The sequence below is a fragment of the Raphanus sativus genome, chromosome 1 (assembly GCF_000801105.2).
Source record: "Raphanus sativus cultivar WK10039 chromosome 1, ASM80110v3, whole genome shotgun sequence".
NCBI lineage: Eukaryota > Viridiplantae > Streptophyta > Magnoliopsida > Brassicales > Brassicaceae > Raphanus > Raphanus sativus.
In genome coordinates this window covers 6,772,621-6,793,192 of record NC_079511.1, presented here as the reverse complement: position 1 = coordinate 6,793,192, position 20,572 = coordinate 6,772,621, and the positions used below count along the sequence as shown (strand labels likewise).

General features: G+C 30.2%; 2 protein-coding genes and 1 long non-coding RNA gene across 3 annotated transcripts; 2 read left to right on the top strand and 1 right to left on the bottom strand.

Moving 5' to 3' along the window:
* Nucleotides 1-774: 774 nt before the first annotated feature.
* LOC130511052 (uncharacterized) lies at nt 775-5,254 on the top strand. Its single transcript, XR_008944837.1, has 4 exons — nt 775-920; nt 1,331-1,397; nt 4,588-4,646; nt 5,144-5,254. It is a non-coding gene; the product is annotated as an uncharacterized LOC130511052 (long non-coding RNA).
* A 132-nt stretch (nt 5,255-5,386) lies between these two features.
* LOC108853313 (replication protein A 70 kDa DNA-binding subunit A-like) lies at nt 5,387-7,935 on the bottom strand. The gene is made up of 9 exons (XM_057007835.1): nt 7,452-7,935; nt 7,098-7,362; nt 6,931-7,027; nt 6,730-6,854; nt 6,557-6,641; nt 6,335-6,461; nt 6,078-6,259; nt 5,859-5,979; nt 5,387-5,774 (listed from the first exon to the last, which is right to left on the bottom strand). Exons 1-9 carry the CDS (start codon nt 7,596-7,598, stop codon nt 5,538-5,540), a joined length of 1,386 nt encoding a protein of 461 aa, XP_056863815.1. The 5' UTR covers nt 7,599-7,935; the 3' UTR covers nt 5,387-5,537.
* Nucleotides 7,936-18,497: 10,562 nt separating this feature from the next.
* Nucleotides 18,498-19,181, top strand: LOC130511044 (uncharacterized). The gene is made up of 3 exons (XM_057007831.1): nt 18,498-18,627; nt 18,742-18,951; nt 19,028-19,181. Exons 1-3 carry the CDS (start codon nt 18,553-18,555, stop codon nt 19,127-19,129), a joined length of 387 nt encoding a protein of 128 aa, XP_056863811.1. The 5' UTR covers nt 18,498-18,552; the 3' UTR covers nt 19,130-19,181.
* The last annotated feature ends 1,391 nt before the right edge of the window (nt 19,182-20,572 follow it).

Sequence of the window (20,572 nt, the reverse complement as noted above, 5' to 3'; positions counted from 1 at the left end):
AGTCGTTCGCCGTACCACATTTTTGCTTTACAATATTCACATGTGAAAGTAGGATTACCCTCATCAACATAGTCTACACAATATATATAAACATCGATGTTCAGTATCAGAAATACTATAGTAATAACAATAATATTAAAGCACTTACCAATAGTTTTTGGCACAGGCTGTGTCCTCTGCTTTTTTTGACATTTCCCCTTGCTTTCACTCATTTTTCTAATCCTTGACAGAAAAGAATCAATTTCTGCTTTCTCTGACCGAGAATCTCTAAATAAAGCTTGAACATGATCGGAATTGTTAGATACTGTATCACTTTCTTGACTGCTTAAGTCGTAAAACTGCTCATCTTCACTTTCTGATGGAACTGCAACATTATATATCACTCCTTACATTAAAATACAAACTAATATAATTTTGTTTATAGAATATCAAATCTAGTCATGTTATATACCTTCAGTGCTCGTTAATTTATCTGAAGAATTCCCATCCTGGGATGGATCCGAAATTCTGGACTTATTAGTTCCAATTACTAATGCAGTCTGCCTTTGGCGCGAAACAGAATTGGCAGAAGCTTTTCGTACACCATTACTGCGCTTCTTAGTACCGGAATTTAAATCTGTATCTCTCTGTGATGTTTGACCTGGTAATCAAAGTTACAAAGTTATTTATTTTTCATAAATGTATAGATATGACAAAACAAATATTCTGAAAGTAGCAACATATGTGTTAAGTATACAACTATTTGAAGTTGACAGTTTTGTTTTAGTTAGCCGATCTGTGTAATATAATGCTGACCATAGCAAATAGTAAAATGTACAGATTTTCATAAGTAATATAAATCTTACTCTTGCAATGTTCAGATGTTGAATATGGACTAAGAAGAGATGGTGAATGATATCCATTTGGAACTGTATTCTGAGGTAAGTTTTGAAGATCTCTTAAAATCCTGCCGAAAATTCTTTTCAACGGAATGGTCGTGCTGGTAGATGTAAGAATAGATGGGAATGCTTTTTTTGTTCCGGTATAAGAAAAATGTTTTTTTTCCTTGATATTAGACCCCTGACCATAGGGAGACAACCCTTTGATTCCAGCTTGTGTGTTGTTGGTAACTATGAATAATAAGCAATGAAATTTTTTATAATTTAAGATATTGTGTAGGAACAATAATGTATGTGTCAGAATTTATTCTTACTGAACACTTCGTTGCACAGCTTGCTCCTCTTTGTAGCTGAAACATTTCTTATATTCGGGTTCTCTGTAAAAAAATCTATTAGAACAGACTTACCTTGTAAAATCACATGTGAATGACAAATAGCATTTACCTTTGCAGCGTGCAATTGGAGGAGGCATTGACTCTTCTGAGCGTTTGACAGACCCTCTCGAATCCATCTGGACAGGTAAGTTTGTCAAATCCGTAAAAACACTTCCTGATTTTGATTGCAGTTTAGACATGCTAATAGGGATATGCATAAAATCGTTAGGATATTTAGAAGCATCAAAATTGTTGACCCTTTTCCTTTTTTGCACTCTATCCTCTTCAGTTATCTCCTTCATTGCACTGTGAAGTTTTGATCGCTATAGTGTTGCACGAAGAATTGGAAATATGAATTACACAGGCCACGTAAAAGTATTTGGTAATTGTATTTTCTGTTAGGATTTTATGTAGAAGCAGCCTGCAGTTTAGATTTAGGATTTAATGGAAATCAACAAAGTACGATCTGATAAGCATATATGTAGGATAATATGTTTAACTGTTTTGCAAGTGGTTACATAAAAATGTAACTATACTCTATATCAATTTTAAGTAGTCTTCTATACAGGCATGCATTATTAATAATATGTCAATAGTTTTAAAATATAAATATACACAAACATTCATCTTCATTAAGATAAATCTTTAATACATTTGGCTTGCCTGTTAATAATGAAATCGACATAATAAACTCCTTTGACCACTTTGCTTTAATATGTTTGATTGGAACAAATAATTGGTATACATTATATAAATGAACGTGAATAAAATCAAGTTTTATTATATGGAATAGAAGTTGGTCAATTATAATTAGAGATCAATAATATTTCAACTCAACATGATAACTAAAAACATAAACTAAGCATAATAAGGCAAAAGAAAGAACAACTCCAAAAACGTCATAACAATTTTTTTGAAAAAACAGAGCAACAATGATAAGTTTAGGATTAAAGTTGAATTCATAATTATTTCATACTAAACCAACATAAAAACAAAAAAAAAATTATAAGATAGTTTTTCGGTTCCTAAACAGGACAATTATTTCTCTAAACTTAAAAAACCACAAATTTGAATCCAACTTCCTAGTTCGACAGACTGATCTTCATCTCCTCATCTGATTACTTTTCGATCTTGACACTTTTTGAGCAAAACCTTTTTGAGGTAGAGGTGAGTTCAGGGACCTCATATTTGTCATCTTGAGAACGCTTAGAAGTTGGTGTTCTGTTAGTAACCGAACTTTCCTCACCGTCAGTAAGTAGAGACATCTGTTAAAATCAATAATTATACACTATGTAAACAAACTTATATTTTAAGTAAAGAGTTTGATAAAGATATTAAAGTACCTCATCACCAGTGAGGGTGATTTCTCGTGCAGATTTAGTCTCTGATTGTGAATCAACCATTAGCATGTTGCTTACAGACCAAACTTTAGAAACCTTGTAACACTCAGCTCCATAAGACACGTTATTTTTTTCAACGCACACACCGAACTTAAAAGTTTTTCCAATGACATCTTTAAGTGACTGAGGCAAAAGCTCGGGATCCTCAATCTATTAAAAAAATCACATTTAACTTATATTTGAATTTTTATTAAAAACATTCATATATACCTAAATATAAATGAGATTGATTTTACCTCTTTGAATGATCCCTTTAGAATTTTCGCAGCACTTTCAGCTATAATTCCATTAGCAATAGTATCAAGCAACATGAATTTGGTAGTTCCTGTATTATCTTTAAGCAGCAAGTGAAGTTTAAACCTGGACATAATAAAATAAATTTATTATATAACTATAAAAATGGAATAGTAATGAAATCTCCAACAATAAAATAAATTTACTTACTTCGGAGTTACATTAGTAACATTTGCATTGCATTTCTCACACCAAAACATAGGGGCTGCCAATTCCTTCCCAGATGTAAGGTATCTTTGATGTACTTTAAAAGTTTTTGTGTTGCACAGATCACATCCAAAGTAGTACCAACCAAAATCCGTATCTATAGCATAGATGGTACACACAACCTTGCATTTACCAACCTGTGTAGACAAAGTAAAAATAATTTACATTATAAATAAATGTTGTAGTTATCATAAAAGTTGTTAATAAACCTGTACAGAAGCCACAAGTTCAGCAACGGTTTTATCTTCATACTGATCCCAGCTGTCAATTTTGATAACCTTATTAGGTTCACGAATCAACTGTTTGTCAAACTCGTTAGATTCAACCATTGACATGTTTGCTGGATCACACTTAAACCTGGAGAGTTTGACATATAATTAGAAGATGATATTAAACCTGACATATACATTTGCATAAATAACATCGAACAACTTACATTTCTTTCAAAGCATCACTCTCATCAATTGGTGGATCGAACATTATTTGGGAGGTATCAAAAGCATTTGAAAGTTGGAGTTGATCTAAACACACAAATAAAAACAAATGATGAACGTTAAATATAAAAAAGTCAACTCTTTAAATATAAAGATTAAAGTTATAAAATAAATATAGTTAAGATATTTACTTCTAAATGATCCAATTTTCGCAAATCGGATCAAACACACAACCACTCCAAATTGTGCATCTTCTGAATAGGATTCCAGAGTATCAGCAAAATTCTCCCAAAAACAACATGGGATGCGTTCATCACTAAAAATACATGAAAATTAGTTTGCATCCAGAAAAAATTATAAAATCAATGTCATTATTTTACTAATACTTACTTAATGTCTCTTAGAGTGAATTCAATCTTCTTTCTTTCTTTCCCACCTTTACATTGCAGAGTTATCTTTTCACCAATATCTATGGCTTGACCCACAACATCTTTATAAAACAAAAACAGAAGTTATATAAATAAATAATGATTAAACAAAAAAAATGAGATAAAAATAAATATAAAACATACCAATCAAAAAATTGTTGTCTAGCTTTCCACTCAATATTTTGTCGAAATCCACTAAATCCAGGAACATATCGTTATTAGTGTATTCATACGGCGCAATGGAGGTGAACTTCATGAACGTCAGCTTGTAAGCGTGATTGGTAGGTCGGAATGCTCCTCCTGCTGAAGTTACCTGAAAATTTTCTATGTTTATCCATTCACCCATACGGCATTCTTTTCCCAAACTAAGCAAATAGTTTTTCTTGCATGTTGCTTGAATTTTGTTCCCCTAGATCATTGAAAACAGAGATTTATAGGTTAGAGTTATATAATTTATATCACTCTTTGTAATGCTGCTTTGATTGTAAAAATGAAGCATATAAAAATAATTTACCTTCTTATCAGCAAAAATGATTTCCATGGTCTCACCATAATCACTCTGTTGTTTCCAGATATGAATAACTTTGACTTGAACCCACCATTCAGGTTTGAATGGCCTGATGTCAGACAGGTATGATAGTTTTGGAGTAGCTTTCATTATCTTAAGAGTTTGTTTCTCTCACGGTGTAAGATTGCTAATGTCGAATAGTATGTATATATAGCAAATAAATAGATTAGAGAAAGCCATGGGTATCAGATATTATTTTCAAAATAAAAATCTTTATAGTTGGATGAATCAGAATATAATAAATAGTCGTTAGAATATTCCCAATAATGCTGAGATATGATTCTTCAATTTCAAGTTGGTTGTTATGATGATAAGATCTTAACAGTTCAGTTAAATGATTGATAAAAGATCTATGTTTTGATAAGAGCATAAGATCTGTTATCTATTAGTTGAAAGATTTGCAAATCATTTTTTCGTTTAAATTGGGTATTTTTATAAGTTATAACACAATATTATTGTAAATTCTGACTCAAAAGCACTAAATTGTATTATATTCTGATTTATGTGATAACAATAATCTCAGGTTTTATCTAAGTGTGTGTTATATAATGTGTAAATAGGTTGCAGGGAATCTTATTGAAGAAATATAAAAGCGGAATATCAATACAATTTTGACATGCGACATGTTACAATCCAAAATTAAGGTATGTCCGGTTTATTATAAGGATAAAATGTTAGAAATGCATTAGGAATGGAACTGAATCTGGTTAGTTAGGAAAATGGAGATAATATGCTTAGTGATATAGATTTTTTACTGGTTATTGTATCATAACAGACTCGTTTTTATTTATTGTTTTCCTATATAAAATCGAAATTATTATTTTATTCCCAATGAAAAACTGAAAACCAAGGTTTAAAAAAACAATAGAAATAAATCAAGACATAAAATAGATGCACTAACCCTAAAAAACATAAAACCAATAGACATTTAGAAATTAAAAATAAAACAGCACACTAATCTGTGTCTTCAGTATGATCTTTGTCTTCAATCTTGATCACATTGGTGCATTGCTTTTTCCTTGAACTAATCGACATCTGGTGAACTGCTTTGATTCTCTTCCACATAATATCATTCAGATTCCAAACTTTTAAAGCATTGAATTTTTCCAATTCATCAACTGAGATACCAAAACCATATGTTTTGCCCACAATGTCCACAAGTTCAGCCGGTAACACATCTGGATCTCCATTCTGTTAATAAAAATTCAATTATATGCCAGGTATCAAAAATAAATAATATTTTTGCCTATTTAAAAAATTAAAAATATATCTTACATCAGACAAAACATTTACGATTTTTGCAGCAGAATATTTCACAATAGATGTAGCAACTGGATCTTGAAGTGTAATTTTGGATTCACCAGTCTGATCCTGCACAAGCAAATCCAATTTGTACCTGAAAAGATTATTTTTGTTTGGAAAAAATTTAAACGCATTAGAATTGTTTAAAAATCAAAAAAATTAAATCCAAAGCTAAAATACACAACAAATGACCTTGGCTTAATTTTAGTAACAGTGAGATGGCAAAAATCACAAAACCAGCTTGGAGAATCCATGTCATCATAGACAATCCTCGTTTTCAGAACCTGCCTGTTGCATACCACACAAGCACAATAATACCATCCTCTCAATGTATCAATGGCATAAACAGTGCAAATTATTCGGCATTTGGCATCCTACAAAACAATATATATTTGTCAGAACATATTGCGATCAATCACACTGTAAGTATTACAGACTCAACAAAAAACCTTATCTGTGTGTTTCATTTCCTGAATGGTTTTGAAAGGAAACTGTGACCATTTAATGCGCTTTGATTGGTTGTGAATCTTTCCAACATGTTGGTACATATTCACGGAGTTATCATCAGCATGAACCCTATAAGTAGAAAACAGTAAAATATATAAAAAATTAATTCATTACTATCAAAAGTCAGAGAAGAAAATAAGTACTTTAGGTTATTCAAAACTAACATCTGTTTTAGTTCTTCCACTTCGTTGATTGCTGGGTTTAGCATCACCAGAGAAGAATCAAATGCATTGGATACTTGTAACTCATCTGGACAATATAACATGTGTGAGAAAACAATACTAACGATATAATATAATCATCAAAGACTTTTTAAAATATATTTAATTATCAATACCATGTGTGTAGTTGTTGAGCTTAGCATATCGGATCAAACAAATATCCCCATTATTTGGTTGTTTTTGTTCTTGGATCAAAACTTCAGCTAACTTCCCAAAAATGCAGCATCTAACTCGTCTGTCACTGAGATTATAACAAAACATATAAACTTTAAATTTTATAGTTATACAAATAAATCAATACAATTAAAAATACGTACCTGCCATCTCTTAGAGTAAACACCATCTTGGTCACTTCTTTCCTTGCATGATTAACAATATCCACACCGCCAAAGTCCATTACCTGACCAATCACGTCTGTCATAGAATAAAACAGTTATATATAAATCATAACATACGTTAATGTATTTTTAAAAAAAAACAATACCAATAAGATAGCGTGTGTCAAGTGAACCATTCAAAATGGTGGCAAAATCCTTAAGATCAAGGAACATGTTGTTGCATCGCATATCAGAATCAGTAACAGTAGTCTGATCCCCGAATTGCATTTTGTAAACATGGTTGGTGTATCTGTAAACCCCAGATGCTGGACTTAAGTGAAATTTAGTAATAACTATCCACTTTCCAACACGAAAATGCATCTGGAGTCGCTGGATTAATGAACTTTTGCAACTCGCATGGATTTTAACACCCTAAATCATGAAACAATAAAAGATGCACTCAGTTCATATATTAAAAGTTTTGCTATTTTAAAAACGAAAGGTTTGTGAGCAGAGCTTACGGTTTCGTCTGTTAAAACCATCTCAAGAGAAGAACCATTTGTAAGATTGATAAACTCCCATGTATGAAGAACTTTAACATGGACTCGACATGTAGATTTGAAAAGATTAAGATCACTCAAGTTGCTGATTTCGATTAAGGACTCCATTATTGTAGAGCACCGAAAACAGTTGAGAGGTTTTGAATGAATAGAATTGTTGTGTTTGACATTGATATTTATATAGGATATGTAGTCGAAGTAGAAAGAGGATAATCGATACAATTAAAATGGAAAATATTAAGCATATTCTAAGGATATAAATAATTGTAGATATAATTGGTTAGAGAAATCTATCATATTCAGTTTGTTAAGATATATTAAGTTACAACGAAAATATATTTTTGTTGAGATGGAAGAAATCGAGAATTTATTTCTGAATAGAAGAAATCGAGAATTTCATTTTTTAATTAATTAATAGGCAGTGGCATGTATCAGTAAATAGTTTGAAAGTTTAAAAGTTTTGCTATTTTAAAAACGAAAGGTTTGTGAGCAGAGCTTACGGTTTCGTCTGTTAAAACCATCTCAAGAGAAGAACCATTTGTAAGATTGATAAACTCCCATGTATGAAGAACTTTAACATGGACTCGACATGTAGATTTGAAAAGATTAAGATCACTCAAGTTGCTGATTTCGATTAAGGACTCCATTATTGTAGAGCACCGAAAACAGTTGAGAGGTTTTGAATGAATAGAATTGTTGTGTTTGACATTGATATTTATATAGGATATGTAGTCGAAGTAGAAAGAGGATAATCGATACAATTAAAATGGAAAATATTAAGCATATTCTAAGGATATAAATAATTGTAGATATAATTGGTTAGAGAAATCTATCATATTCAGTTTGTTAAGATATATTAAGTTACAACGAAAATATATTTTTGTTGAGATGGAAGAAATCGAGAATTTATTTCTGAATAGAAGAAATCGAGAATTTCATTTTTTAATTAATTAATAGGCAGTGGCATGTATCAGTAAATAGTTTGAAAAGTTTAAGGGGAAGTCTGAAAAAGGGCTGCTGTTTTAATTGTATTGATTGTAGATTTTTTTTTTAATATTTTTAATATCATCAGCAAAAAACTAAACCTAAACCCTAAACCCTTAGGTTAAACTCTAAACCTTTGGATAAGTCCTAAATTCTTGAAATTTTGTTTAAAAATATTTTTAATACTGTCAACAAAACACTAAACCCAAAATCTTAAACCCTTGGTTAGAACCTGAACCATTGGATAAATCATAAATCCTAAATTCTTTCAGATTTAGGATTTAAGTTTACTGTTTTACTGATGGTATTAATTTTTTTTTTGTAATTACTATTATTTTTTATTTATTTTAACTTTTTTTGTTGTAAAAACACAATATAATTTGGTAATATTTTCTTTATTTTAAAAATATTAAATATGAAATAGTAAAATCTTATTGATTTGTGAACTTAGAGGTTCACCCTTGGGGATGAACTCAAGAATAACTCTTTAATATATGTACTAGATTTTAACCCGCGCTTTGGAAGCGCGGAATATTTTACGATAAAAAATTTCACTAATAAGTTAATAAATATTTTGGTAAATTTTAAAAGAGTGTGTATTTAAAATACTTTTGCATTTAAATCAGTGTTTTTAAATTCAATCCGATTGTGACTATATCCGTTAATCTGGAGATCTGACAATTTAATTTTGGTTTTTAAAATATTCATATTAAAAAATCACTAAAACGCGAGACTAACCGATTGAACTGATGGATGACCGATATGTAATCTAATTAGATTTAAATTGTAATAGTTTCATAATTGGTAATCTTATAATCCAAATTTTAAAGTTCATTATTTTGCAATTTATGAAAATATGACGTTTCTACAAAATTTTAAAGAGAAAATGATAGATATAAAATAATAAGATTAGTTATTGTATTGTTTGGAAAAATTGATAGTAGTATAAAAAATATTTTGTTTGGAAACATTGATAATAGTATAAAGAAATAAGTATATTGTTTGGAGACATAGATAGTAGTATAAAGAAAGGAATATTTGTGATTTAATGTAGATTTAACTATAAAGTATAAAGATGTATTTAATTTAAAAACTTACAAAATAAATGTTAGGTCCAACAGAATGTTTCTGTTTTAATAAGATAGATATATTAAATAAACAATTTTTATTGTATTTAGGCAATATTCTATTTTATGTTTATAAATGATGTAAATAAAGAAAGATAAATTCATCAAGCATTTGAATATCTTTTGATGATCATATACAATCATATCTTTTGTTTCATTTGGAACCTTTACTACCACCCTTAAAGTCTCAAAGAAAGGCAAGTACACTCTCAGACATTGATATTGTTTTAGAAACCTCATATTTATCGAGAAAAATATATTTAATTAGGAGTCTCGACATTGAAACTGTTTTGAAGATATTGTATATAATACTCAGATTTGAGTTATATATCACACAATTGGAGAAAAAGATGAGAAGCTAAACAACGAAAGAGAATAAAAAATCATTGATGTGATTTAAGAACCAACGCCGTTCTTACGTATCTATGCCTTGATTTGTGATATCTCACTATTTTATGATATTTAGACTCTTGTTTTAGAGTATTAAGATCATTGTAAGTTGCATTTAGGTGTTCATATCATATTTGCATACATAATTGCAAAATATTTGGGTTAAACTGCAATTTTGGAAGTTTGAGGGTAATTCAGGAGGTCATTTGGGCAAATTCAAGCATTTGTATCTGATTTGAAAACAAAACAAAAGTTGATGGACCATCATGCAATCATGAGGAAGGTCTGTTTAGCACAATTAAAGTGTTTGGAGCTAAATCAAGAGGACGTTCCACGGTTTAAGAGTTTGAGGCATATTTAAACATAATAAGAAATTTGGAGGACTGAAAATGGAAATATGTAGAGACCAGCCATTGTTGTTGAACGATCCTTCTCATCTCTGGAATCTTGACCTGAAGACGATGACTCACACCTATTCCGGTGTAATGGAGACTGCAGCTTGAAGCTGAGAGCCCGACTCGGAGATGGAGAGGTTGTAGGCTTGATACGTGGAGAAGCGATGTTGACGAGCCGTCGTGGAGGGAGACGGGAAGGGAGGATCCGGAATCGGAGTCGGCGTGAGGGGAGGAAGCGGCGGCGTCGGCGTCGGGGGATCTGAGGAGGAGGTTGAGGGATTTGCACTCGTGAGCGAGCTTGGAGTGTTTGCGCCACGAGGCGTTCTTGATGATCTTGTCGAGAGAAGGGATCACGACTCGTGCTAAGCGGAAATCAGCTTCCGTAGAAGCCATTCTAGATTCGAGCTCACTCACTAATTTTTAGATCGAAGAAGTTATCTTTCTCGATAAACGGAGAAGAAAACAAAAACAAAACACGACAGCAGAGCAATGACGTGTTTAAACGAAATGTTTTGGTTGGTAGTGCAAGTTTTTTTCATTTAATGACATGGCTCCTCCACATGATTCTAAAAATCCTAGGTGTCAAGCAATCGAGAGAACATTGTGATTTTAATGTGTCGATTCCTTCTAGATAATTTAAACTTTGCACATTTCAACAAATTTAGTCCCTGCTTTAATACCAAACTCAACTTTTCGACAATATCTTCCTTTAATCTAAAATTATTATGTTTTTTTTGTCTTCATCAATTCAAAATGCATCTCGTCAACACTCAGCAGGGTCAGGTTGAGAAATAAGCAAAAGCTCATCCTCTCTGGCTTTCCTTTACTTGGTTATTTCACGCCAAGTCACATTTTGTGCATAGTAAGACTCATCGCTCACCTTTTGTTTTTCTTTTTTTTTTTTTTGTGAAAACCTTTTGTTTTTTCATTCCTTCCCTTTCTTCAGTTAGATTATGTTTAATTATTAGCTTCCCTAACAAAGTTGTTTATTTGATTCGATATAGAGAGAGGAACGTTAAGAGACTGCTAAATGCATAAGACACAGCTCAAACTAGTCTTGGTCACGGTTCATAAAACCGGTTAACAAAAAAACATCAAAAACAATAAGGTAAGCATTGCACCAAGTGGTTTTGTCCCAATAAAACCAGTCCAGAACAGAAAACAGAACCACTAAGCTCACTAATTGCAGCTAAACTAGTCTTGGTCTCAGTTTAGAAAACCGGTTATCAAAAACAATGAAGAGATGCATAACAAAAGTGGTTTCTCTAGGGGTGCTTAGTCCGGTTCAAAACAGAAACAGAAGATTAGCGTAACGAGCTTAACTGTGTTATGTCTCGTTCGGCTTAGCAAACCGGTGTTGATTAAGCAAGACATTATTAGTCCTGAGTCTATTGCTAAAGAAACCAGGTATAACTCCAGTGTGAAGATAATGAACAGCCTTTGCAACACCTGTAAGAACAGTCAATCTCTCTGACCAGTTCATAGCATTACCCCAACTATCATCTGCTCAAAAACCAACAAAAGTTTTTTCAGAAACCTCCAATCTTTGTGGCTGAAACACAACAAAGATTTGAGCTTCAAACCTGAGAGACAAGATTGAAAGTTCCCATCTGGAATGTACTCATAAATCAAGAAGACTTTCTCAACACTGTAATCATCTTTTCCACCACAGTCTATGCAATGACCCAACAAGCAAACTAGGTCTGGGTGTCTAAGCTTGGCAAGCACGTCTAGCCTCAGTTTTAGATTCCTTATTGAGCATTTATTTGATGAAGGTAAACATCTTATAGCCACTTTTGTTCCATTCTCAAGAGTTTCTTTGTATAGCTGAAAGACTAAAAACAACTCTAAGAATCAAGATTGATGATGCTGAAATCACACAAATGGTGTCATGAAACTTACCATGCCATACAAGGAATATTCACCGAGAATAGTTCACCGAGAATAGCGGTTAGGATAGTGAACCGTTCACAAGCAGATATTAGTAGGAATGCTGACGTGATGCTTGCAAGAAGAAACGAGCGGGCATATTTTTGAGACCAGTCCTGACTATGGTCACCTAGCCAGCAAAATGGGGTCAGAGTATCTGGCAAAGCTGCTCTCTATGGTGTTTAACCAAAGCCTGAAATGCTTCAGACTTTTCTATACTGTTAAATTGTATAGATTCTCAGTTTCCATATGGTCTTTGTGTATTTTTTATTCTGCAGCATTTGGAGCCTGTTATCCCAAGTATCATATCCTTAATAAACAACAGCATCGAGGAGAGTTAGACCGGTTGGGTAGACCTTTTTGCAGTGGTGAATTGCTACCTTCCTCCGCAACAATTACTTCGGTGGATACAAGGCTCTCACCGTCGCATTCTCACCGTCGCAGTCATCGCATGTTTTCTTGTAAAGATGCACCCTCTTTAACGGTTTCGTCATCCACAAGCAATTTTGGTTTATAACCTAAAACTTTATGATCAGTGAAATGGGTCCTTTTTGTAGACTTTTTGATATTATTGACTGCTGCCCTGCCACAACTACATCCAGCTCCATGTGGAACAGCTAGCTCGTGTATCGGGCCAAGTGGTGGCCAGATAGCGTTTTAACTTATGGGTCTAGGGTTTCTTGTAGTAGGAGCAGGTGGGATTATACCATGCAATCTAGCTTTCAATAGCACTAGTTATCTATATCCAGTCTAATGTCAGTTGGGCCATGGTTCACCATTCTGGCCGTTCTAATGTGATTTTCTTGGCGGGGGATAAGTTGTATGTGAATGTCAAAGCCTCAGCCCTCAGGTAGTCCATTGGCATGTATAGCTCATGACAAGTCCATAAACCCTGCTTTAATTTTATGTCAAATCATAGCATCAACCCAAGGCATATGTATTGGCTTAGAGTAGAAGCTAGAGAATAGAACGAACGACAAACCCTAGTTGGTAGACCTTAACCCTGTCTCGTCGTTCCTACAAAGAGCCCAGCCCCTGTGGTTTAGTATATGTCTGTGTCTGAGGCTTTTAAAAAATCTTAAACCGGATTGTGCTTTGTGGATAATACATCAAGTTTATCGTGAGCCCAGCAACCCATGAAAAATCAATAATCCTAGCTAAAATCCCCTATATCGCCTATACATTATTTAAGAATTTTAATTTTGCCACATGTTTTCTTTACAATTATTTTCATAAAAATAAATGACATATCTGTTATAATTAACGACTTATAGCTTAATATGACATGGACAATTACATTAAATGTTAATTTATATTTTTTGTAAACTTTTTAAAATACGGTAATAATTCATATATTACATTTAATGTTGATTTCTATTTTTAGGTTTTTTTAGAATATATGGTAATAACTCATAAATCAAAATTAAAAAAAATTCAAATATGGCATTAAAATTTTCGAAATATCATTTATTATAGATTTTTAAATTATATAATTTTATTACTAAATTTTTCAAAAATTTGTGCAATTTTTCAGAATATTATAAAAATTTATTCGTGAAATCATTAGTTTCTTATATATCTACAAATTTTATAAATATTTTTAATTAATTTTCAACAAAAATGTATACTTTTTTTGAAAAATTGAAAAATTTATTCGTAAATCATTAGTTTCTTATATATCTATAAAAATTTACAAATTTATTTAATTAAAATGAATAGGTATAAAAATATATCTAAGATTATCATTTTAAATTATACATGCATATTCTTAAATCTAATTTAAAATAAACAAAATTATTTTTATCTTAATGTTTTGGTTTAATTAAGTCAAATTTATGTTAAATTATAGATAAGAAAAAGAAAATTTTCCATATTAATAAAATTTATTTAAAATATAATTTATATATATGTTAAAATATTTATTCTTTTTACTCTAGATGGTGCAAGGAAACACATGGGTGTGAATGGTAACCAAGGGAACGGAGAGGAACACGACATTCCTTAACATTCCTTAAAATTTTTACCATTCACGAGGAATAGTCATTCATTCTCATTCTTTTTTTTGTAGAGATTTATAGAACAAATTTGTTCCTAATTCATTTTGATAGGAGTCATCATTCCTCATCATTCCTAAAATTTCATTCCTACTCATTTTATTTTTATTCGTTCCTAATGTTCCTATAATAGTTACCAGTCAGACCCATCAATACTATTAAAACAAGAGCAATATTTATCGACTATATTTTGGACTACAAAAAAAGTTATAACAGTCCAACTAAAATAAATACATTAATTATTATCACATAATGTTTTTTTAATCTAACAAGTATCTATTAATAATAAGATATTACTCGATATGCAACTGATTCCTACATACGTGCAAAAGAAAATCGGTTTGATTAAATATTTATATAAAAATGTTTTATGTTTTTAAAACATTTGAAAAAATACTTAAGTTTGTTTTTTTGTTTTTATTATCATTCCACATACAGAATATATTAAAAAAGTTTTTTAAACAAGTTAAGAGTTATGATATAAAATAAAAACATATCAAGACTTAAAATATATGTGTATTTAAATGTATAATGTGAATACTAAGGATAAAATTTATTCAAAATAAACCAAATGTAATATATAAATTGTAATAAATTATAACAAAATAAAATAATGTTAAATCACATCAACTAATTTTGTTAATATATTTATAATCCACGTGATCATTTGATCCTTTTATTTTTGAAAATAATTATTTGTAACTTTGAATTAGTTATATTTAACTTAATTAATATTAAATATACATCATGCCTAAAACTAAGGAGCTAACTAACTAATTTATTATTTTAAACTAATGAATATAATTTAATTAATACGAAATTTAATAATAAATTAATTATATTTTAATTATTAGTGTGATAAATAATGATATATATATATATATATATATATTAATTTGTATATATATACAGCTATATATTAATCGAAATGCAAAAAAACAATTTCTTCAAAACCCTCACTAAATATATAAAAATATAATTCATATATTTAGAGTATTAAAATTAGATATATATATATATATATATATATATATATATATATATGTGGTAAAAATAGTAATAGTTTGATACTATTAATATTTAGTATACGATGAAACATGTTATTATTGATAGTTTTACGAACATAGTTCTACGGGTTATTCAAACACATGCAATATATTTATCAAATATTAACTAATTCAACAAATATATTAACACAATTATATCATAAAACACTACATTAAAACATAAATTGATGCAAGAGAGTATGTGTCAATAGTTTAATTAGTTGTAAAATATAATTATATATATAAGAAAAATATAAATAAAAATTAATATATAATACAAATATAAATCAAAATTAATGCGATTAATGAAATTAACTTTTAAATTTAACATAAGTCATAAACAAAACATCAAAAAAATCTAATAACATGTGACTAACAAAAGTAAACTTACTAAATAAATGAAAATTATATTTATAAACATAAATTAGTAAATTGTAATAGACGTTATATAAATGGTTGATGCTCAAATATATTTTATTTTTAATATGCATCCTCTCAAATATTGATCCATTATGCTTACAACAAGATGAAATTTAGTTTGACTAAAAATAGTATTAAAATTAGAACATCACTTTCATTATATATTCATCATTCATCTGAACATTCATGAATATATATTAGAATACTCTAACTATAATAATTTAAGTCAAACTGGATTGCATATTGGGTCATCTATTAGTTCAACCGATAGCCAGATCCTGGGTATTAGCTGTTATTATGGGTTTTATAGGAATTTTAAATATTTTTTTATTAAAAACTAAACCGGATTGTATATGAGACCACAAAATTTGTCGATTTAACAGCGGGTCGGGACGGATTTTAAAATACTCAATATAATGTTTCTTTTATAACATCTAAATGTAGATACAATAAAAAATACAAATTTATATCAAATAAATTTAGATTATTTGAAAAATTATCCCGCGGTTTGAAACCGCGGGTCAAAATCTAGTCTACTTTATTAAAAGGAAATGAGATTAAATAAATTTACCTATGAAAGTCATTTTGGACTCTTTCACTAACTAATTATTATTTTTGGTCTTACCTTATATTTCTCTAACTATATTATTATTAGTTACCTTATATTTCTCTAACTATACAACAATCAATATTCTTATCAGTTAGCTTAAATTTATTACTCGACATAATACACCAAAGATTATATATAAAATATCAATACTATTAATTCAGGATCCTTTTTTTTGATTTACCCTCACTTTTACCTGGTATATTACTTTTTATGCCATTATGGATTTGTCTATTTTAAAATAATTCAGTAAGGGTAATTTAGAGAAGCAAAAAAACATCAACTTAACTACCTATATGCACGAGAATGATGATATGTATTCTCTATAGCTCATTAATATAGTCTTTACACAGCATATATATTACTTTTGCCTCAGCTCATCACCATCGACTCATCACCATCTTTGCCAAATAAACAATAACCCTATACCATCAACTCATCGCCATCTTTGCCAACCACTCTTCAAGAAACATAACCCTATACCAAAAAAATAAATCAAAATAGCAATTAGCATATGTTAATTGTAAGCTAACTTTTTGTTAAAGCTTTCAATCAGGAACAATACATATGATAACATAAATTACATTATCTAGGAGTCAATGTCCTAAATATTCTAACCCCAAAACAAAATGGATCAAATCCCTAAACACTAAATATATCAAACACTTTAACACATTGATAAGTTTTCTGTAATCATAAGATACACTTATACAATGAATAAAATTAAGAACCAGACATCTTACAAGATATAAATATTAAATTCGTTAAATATTTAAACCAACAAACTAAATATAAATAAATAAATTCCATAACTCCTCTCCACACAAACTCACTTCCGAAAATTATGTACCCATACTCACGCTCTTTTTAAAAATAATAAAAAAACCAAAACACACTATATTTAATAACTACTTTTTAAACAAACTCTCCTCCTATTTTCATGTAGCTATATTCACGAACCATCAGATAATGGGCAAAGCAGTTCCAATTTAAACTAAATTTCAAACCAACTACTAACAACAAGATATCCAAATATTACTTCTCAGTCAAAATTTAAAATCTCCAATTCAAAAAAAAAACAATATTCTTTAGAAATCAAAACTAAAATCGATATCAGGTTTGGCATATTCTCCCATAGATACCTTTTTAAAAAAATAAAAAATTAAATAAGTTTCTTTAAATTTAAGACCTAAACGTTTATATTATTTCCTATATATACTACCCCTACACTAACGACTAACTCATCAAAACAACATTCTTCTCATTAGTAAAAATGAAACCATCACAAAAGATATCTTACCTTTCACAGCTGAAGCCTCGCAGAAGCGACTGGTGTATTCAGGTGAAAACGATCCACACCTGGAAACAAAACAACGCTGCATTTGGTGAATCTCTCGAAATCATATTTGCTGATTCAAAGGTAAATATATCTTTAATACTTCTATACTTTCTTATTTTATCTCAAAAATCACGTAGTGAAGCCCAGTTATATATTTTTATTGCAGGGTGATAAATCTACGCAACATGTAGACATAATCAGTTTATGAGTTTGGGTAGTAAATGTGTGATTGGTGAGTGGAAGACCATTGAAAACATGTTTGCTGAGATGCTGGAAACCTATAGTGAACAAGCACACAAAGGAGTTGTTGTTTGTTTACTCAGGTTTGCAAAGCTGGGATCATTTAAAGGTAAAATCAAAATTCTAAGGTTTTAATTATTAAAAATAATTATGGTTAAATTGTTTGCTGAGATGCTGTATATTAATAGCTCTATACCCTTTCGCCCTGATCCAATTCTTTTGTAATTTTACAGATTGGGAAATGCATAGTGTGTACAATTGATGCTATAGACATCGATTATGGTTGGTTTTATTTTGGATGTAATCTCAACCATAGAACCTTTGAAGTGGCAAACAATGGCGGCACACCAGCTTTTTGGTGTGAGAAGTGCAACAAGTTCGTGACTAATGTCGAGCCTAAGTATGTATACTATTTAGATTTAATTATATTGATAACTAAACTCTGTTTCCTTACTTACATGGTTTTATTTGTGTATTATTAGGTTTAAGCTTCATTTGATCCTTAAGGATGATACTGGCACAACCAAGTTCATGCTGCTTGATACCATTGCAAATATGATTGTAATGGAAAAGGCATCGAAGATTGTTAATGCTTCTATGGAAGAGGTAAAAATATTTCTTGATTATTTATATATATATATATATATATATATATATATATATATATATGGAGCTCATATATTGTATGGAAATATGACTAATATCGTTTGTGGACTATAGATTGATGATCCAGAGTTGTTGCCTCAGCCAGTTAAGGACATTGTTGGAAAGACATTCAAATTTGGTGTTTCTATTGAAAAAGAAAACGTTTCTTATGGAGGAGATACCTACAAGGTCTTAAAGGTTTGGTCTATGATTAATTTGTTAATGGCAAGTTCTCAATCAGAAAACGTTTCTGCTTTGGAGTCTACTTTCACAAGTGGTGGTGTGGTAATTATTCATACCTAACTTATATTTCTATAACCTATTTTCGAACTTCAAGTTGACTAATATTATGACATAACAGGGATCTTACTTGGATGATGCTGAAGAGAGCTCGGGAGTATTGAAAACACATACATCAAAGCGTACTAAAGAAAGGTTAAAAACCCGTAAGCTAAAACCATAAAAAAATGAGTTAAGAGCAGAGAAACAAAAAAAAAACTTATCTTTTCTCTGTAGTGGAAACATTTTCTTCATCTGGTTGTGCTATAAGTCTTCGCCTTTCATCATCTTTACTTAAACGAGCTTCACATGAATCTGGACTATTGGTGGTTTTGTATTATTGACCATTTATTCCAAATCGGAAACTCCATCCTAAATATTGTCGCACGTATAGAAAAAAATACTCAGTAAGAGCTCTCTTTAAAAATAAAATTACCAAACGGATTTTAAAATAGTGTTGATTTTTAATTCATAATCTTTTTTAATTAACGGATTTGCAAAAAAAGTTTGCTTTAAAAAAAAAATCTTATCAAATGGATTAATAAAAAAGACTTACAAAGACTTTATTTGTTCCACAAAGGTAACAAGCCGAGAAGAATATCCACACGCAATAAAGGCTAAGGTCTCTCCGATCACCGGCCATCTTCCCTTCGGATGAAGAACCCTTCTTCGTCTCCTTCTCTTAACCATCGGTGACTTATATCTTCTTGCATGTATTAAAAAAAGGAGTAAGCGCACAGACAAAAGAAATTACAAAACGAGCATTGCAAGAATCTTTAATCAAAACAAGAACTTCCTGATTACAGGCTAGATCCGAAAACATATACTTACATAATCCTATCGCTTTTCTTCCAGCTGACTGAGAAAAGAATAAACATCTTTTTGGAAAGAAAAAAAAAAGAGAAGAAGAAAGATCTCTTCGAACAGAAAAGAAGAAACATCAGCTTGGACAGATCTAGATTTGTTTTCTGTCGGTTCATTTGATAGCATAGACATAAATATTTGAGACAATATGTTAATTATGTTAATTGTTTTCTGTCGGTTCATTTCAGATTGCAAAATGTTAATTATTTATTTTTTACACCTTCGAAACATAAAGGAGACAATATGTCAATACTCAAAGTAAAGCCCATTAGTATTTTACAATTGAATCTAAACAAAACCCAATAAATCATGAGACTCATAAATCAATTTTATGTCATTTAACTTTATATTCACTAACAATTTTTATTATATGTATTTAAATACAATTACCAAATTAAGAGAAAAACAAATTGTAACCAAAATTTAAGAAACCATGAGATTTATTATTTTTGTTTTTAGATTACTTTATATTGAATATAAAATAATAAAATAATCACATTATTAACACTTTTGACCAAACAAAACCCCAAAATGAAAACAAAATTAGGAAACCAGATTTATAACCCACTAAACAGTATATATATATATCTTCAAAATAAATATCGATTCATCCGAAAACTAACATACATGTAACATATTTGACAATAACTTAAAAATAAAGAAAATAAATTAAAATGAAAATATACCCGCCCTTCTTAAGGGCGGGTCAGTATCTAGTCATCCAATTAAAAAGTGTCTCATGAGTCCATATCGTGACTAATGA

Excerpts from the sequence above, each read along its gene's own strand:
- LOC108853313 (XM_057007835.1), bottom strand. The coding sequence starts at position 7,598 with ATGGAGTCCTTAATCGAAATCAGCAACTTGAGTGATCTTAATCTTTTC. Across the intron at positions 6,642-6,729 it reads GCTCAACAACTACACACATG|ATGAGTTACAAGTATCCAAT; the intron begins GTATTGATAATT and ends TATATTGTCCAG. Across the intron at positions 5,775-5,858 it reads TCGTAAATGTTTTGTCTGAT|AATGGAGATCCAGATGTGTT; the intron begins GTAAGATATATT and ends TTTTATTAACAG.
- LOC130511044 (XM_057007831.1), top strand. The coding sequence starts at position 18,553 with ATGCTGCTTGATACCATTGCAAATATGATTGTAATGGAAAAGGCATCG. Across the intron at positions 18,628-18,741 it reads TTAATGCTTCTATGGAAGAG|ATTGATGATCCAGAGTTGTT; the intron begins GTAAAAATATTT and ends TGTGGACTATAG. Across the intron at positions 18,952-19,027 it reads CTTTCACAAGTGGTGGTGTG|GGATCTTACTTGGATGATGC; the intron begins GTAATTATTCAT and ends ATGACATAACAG.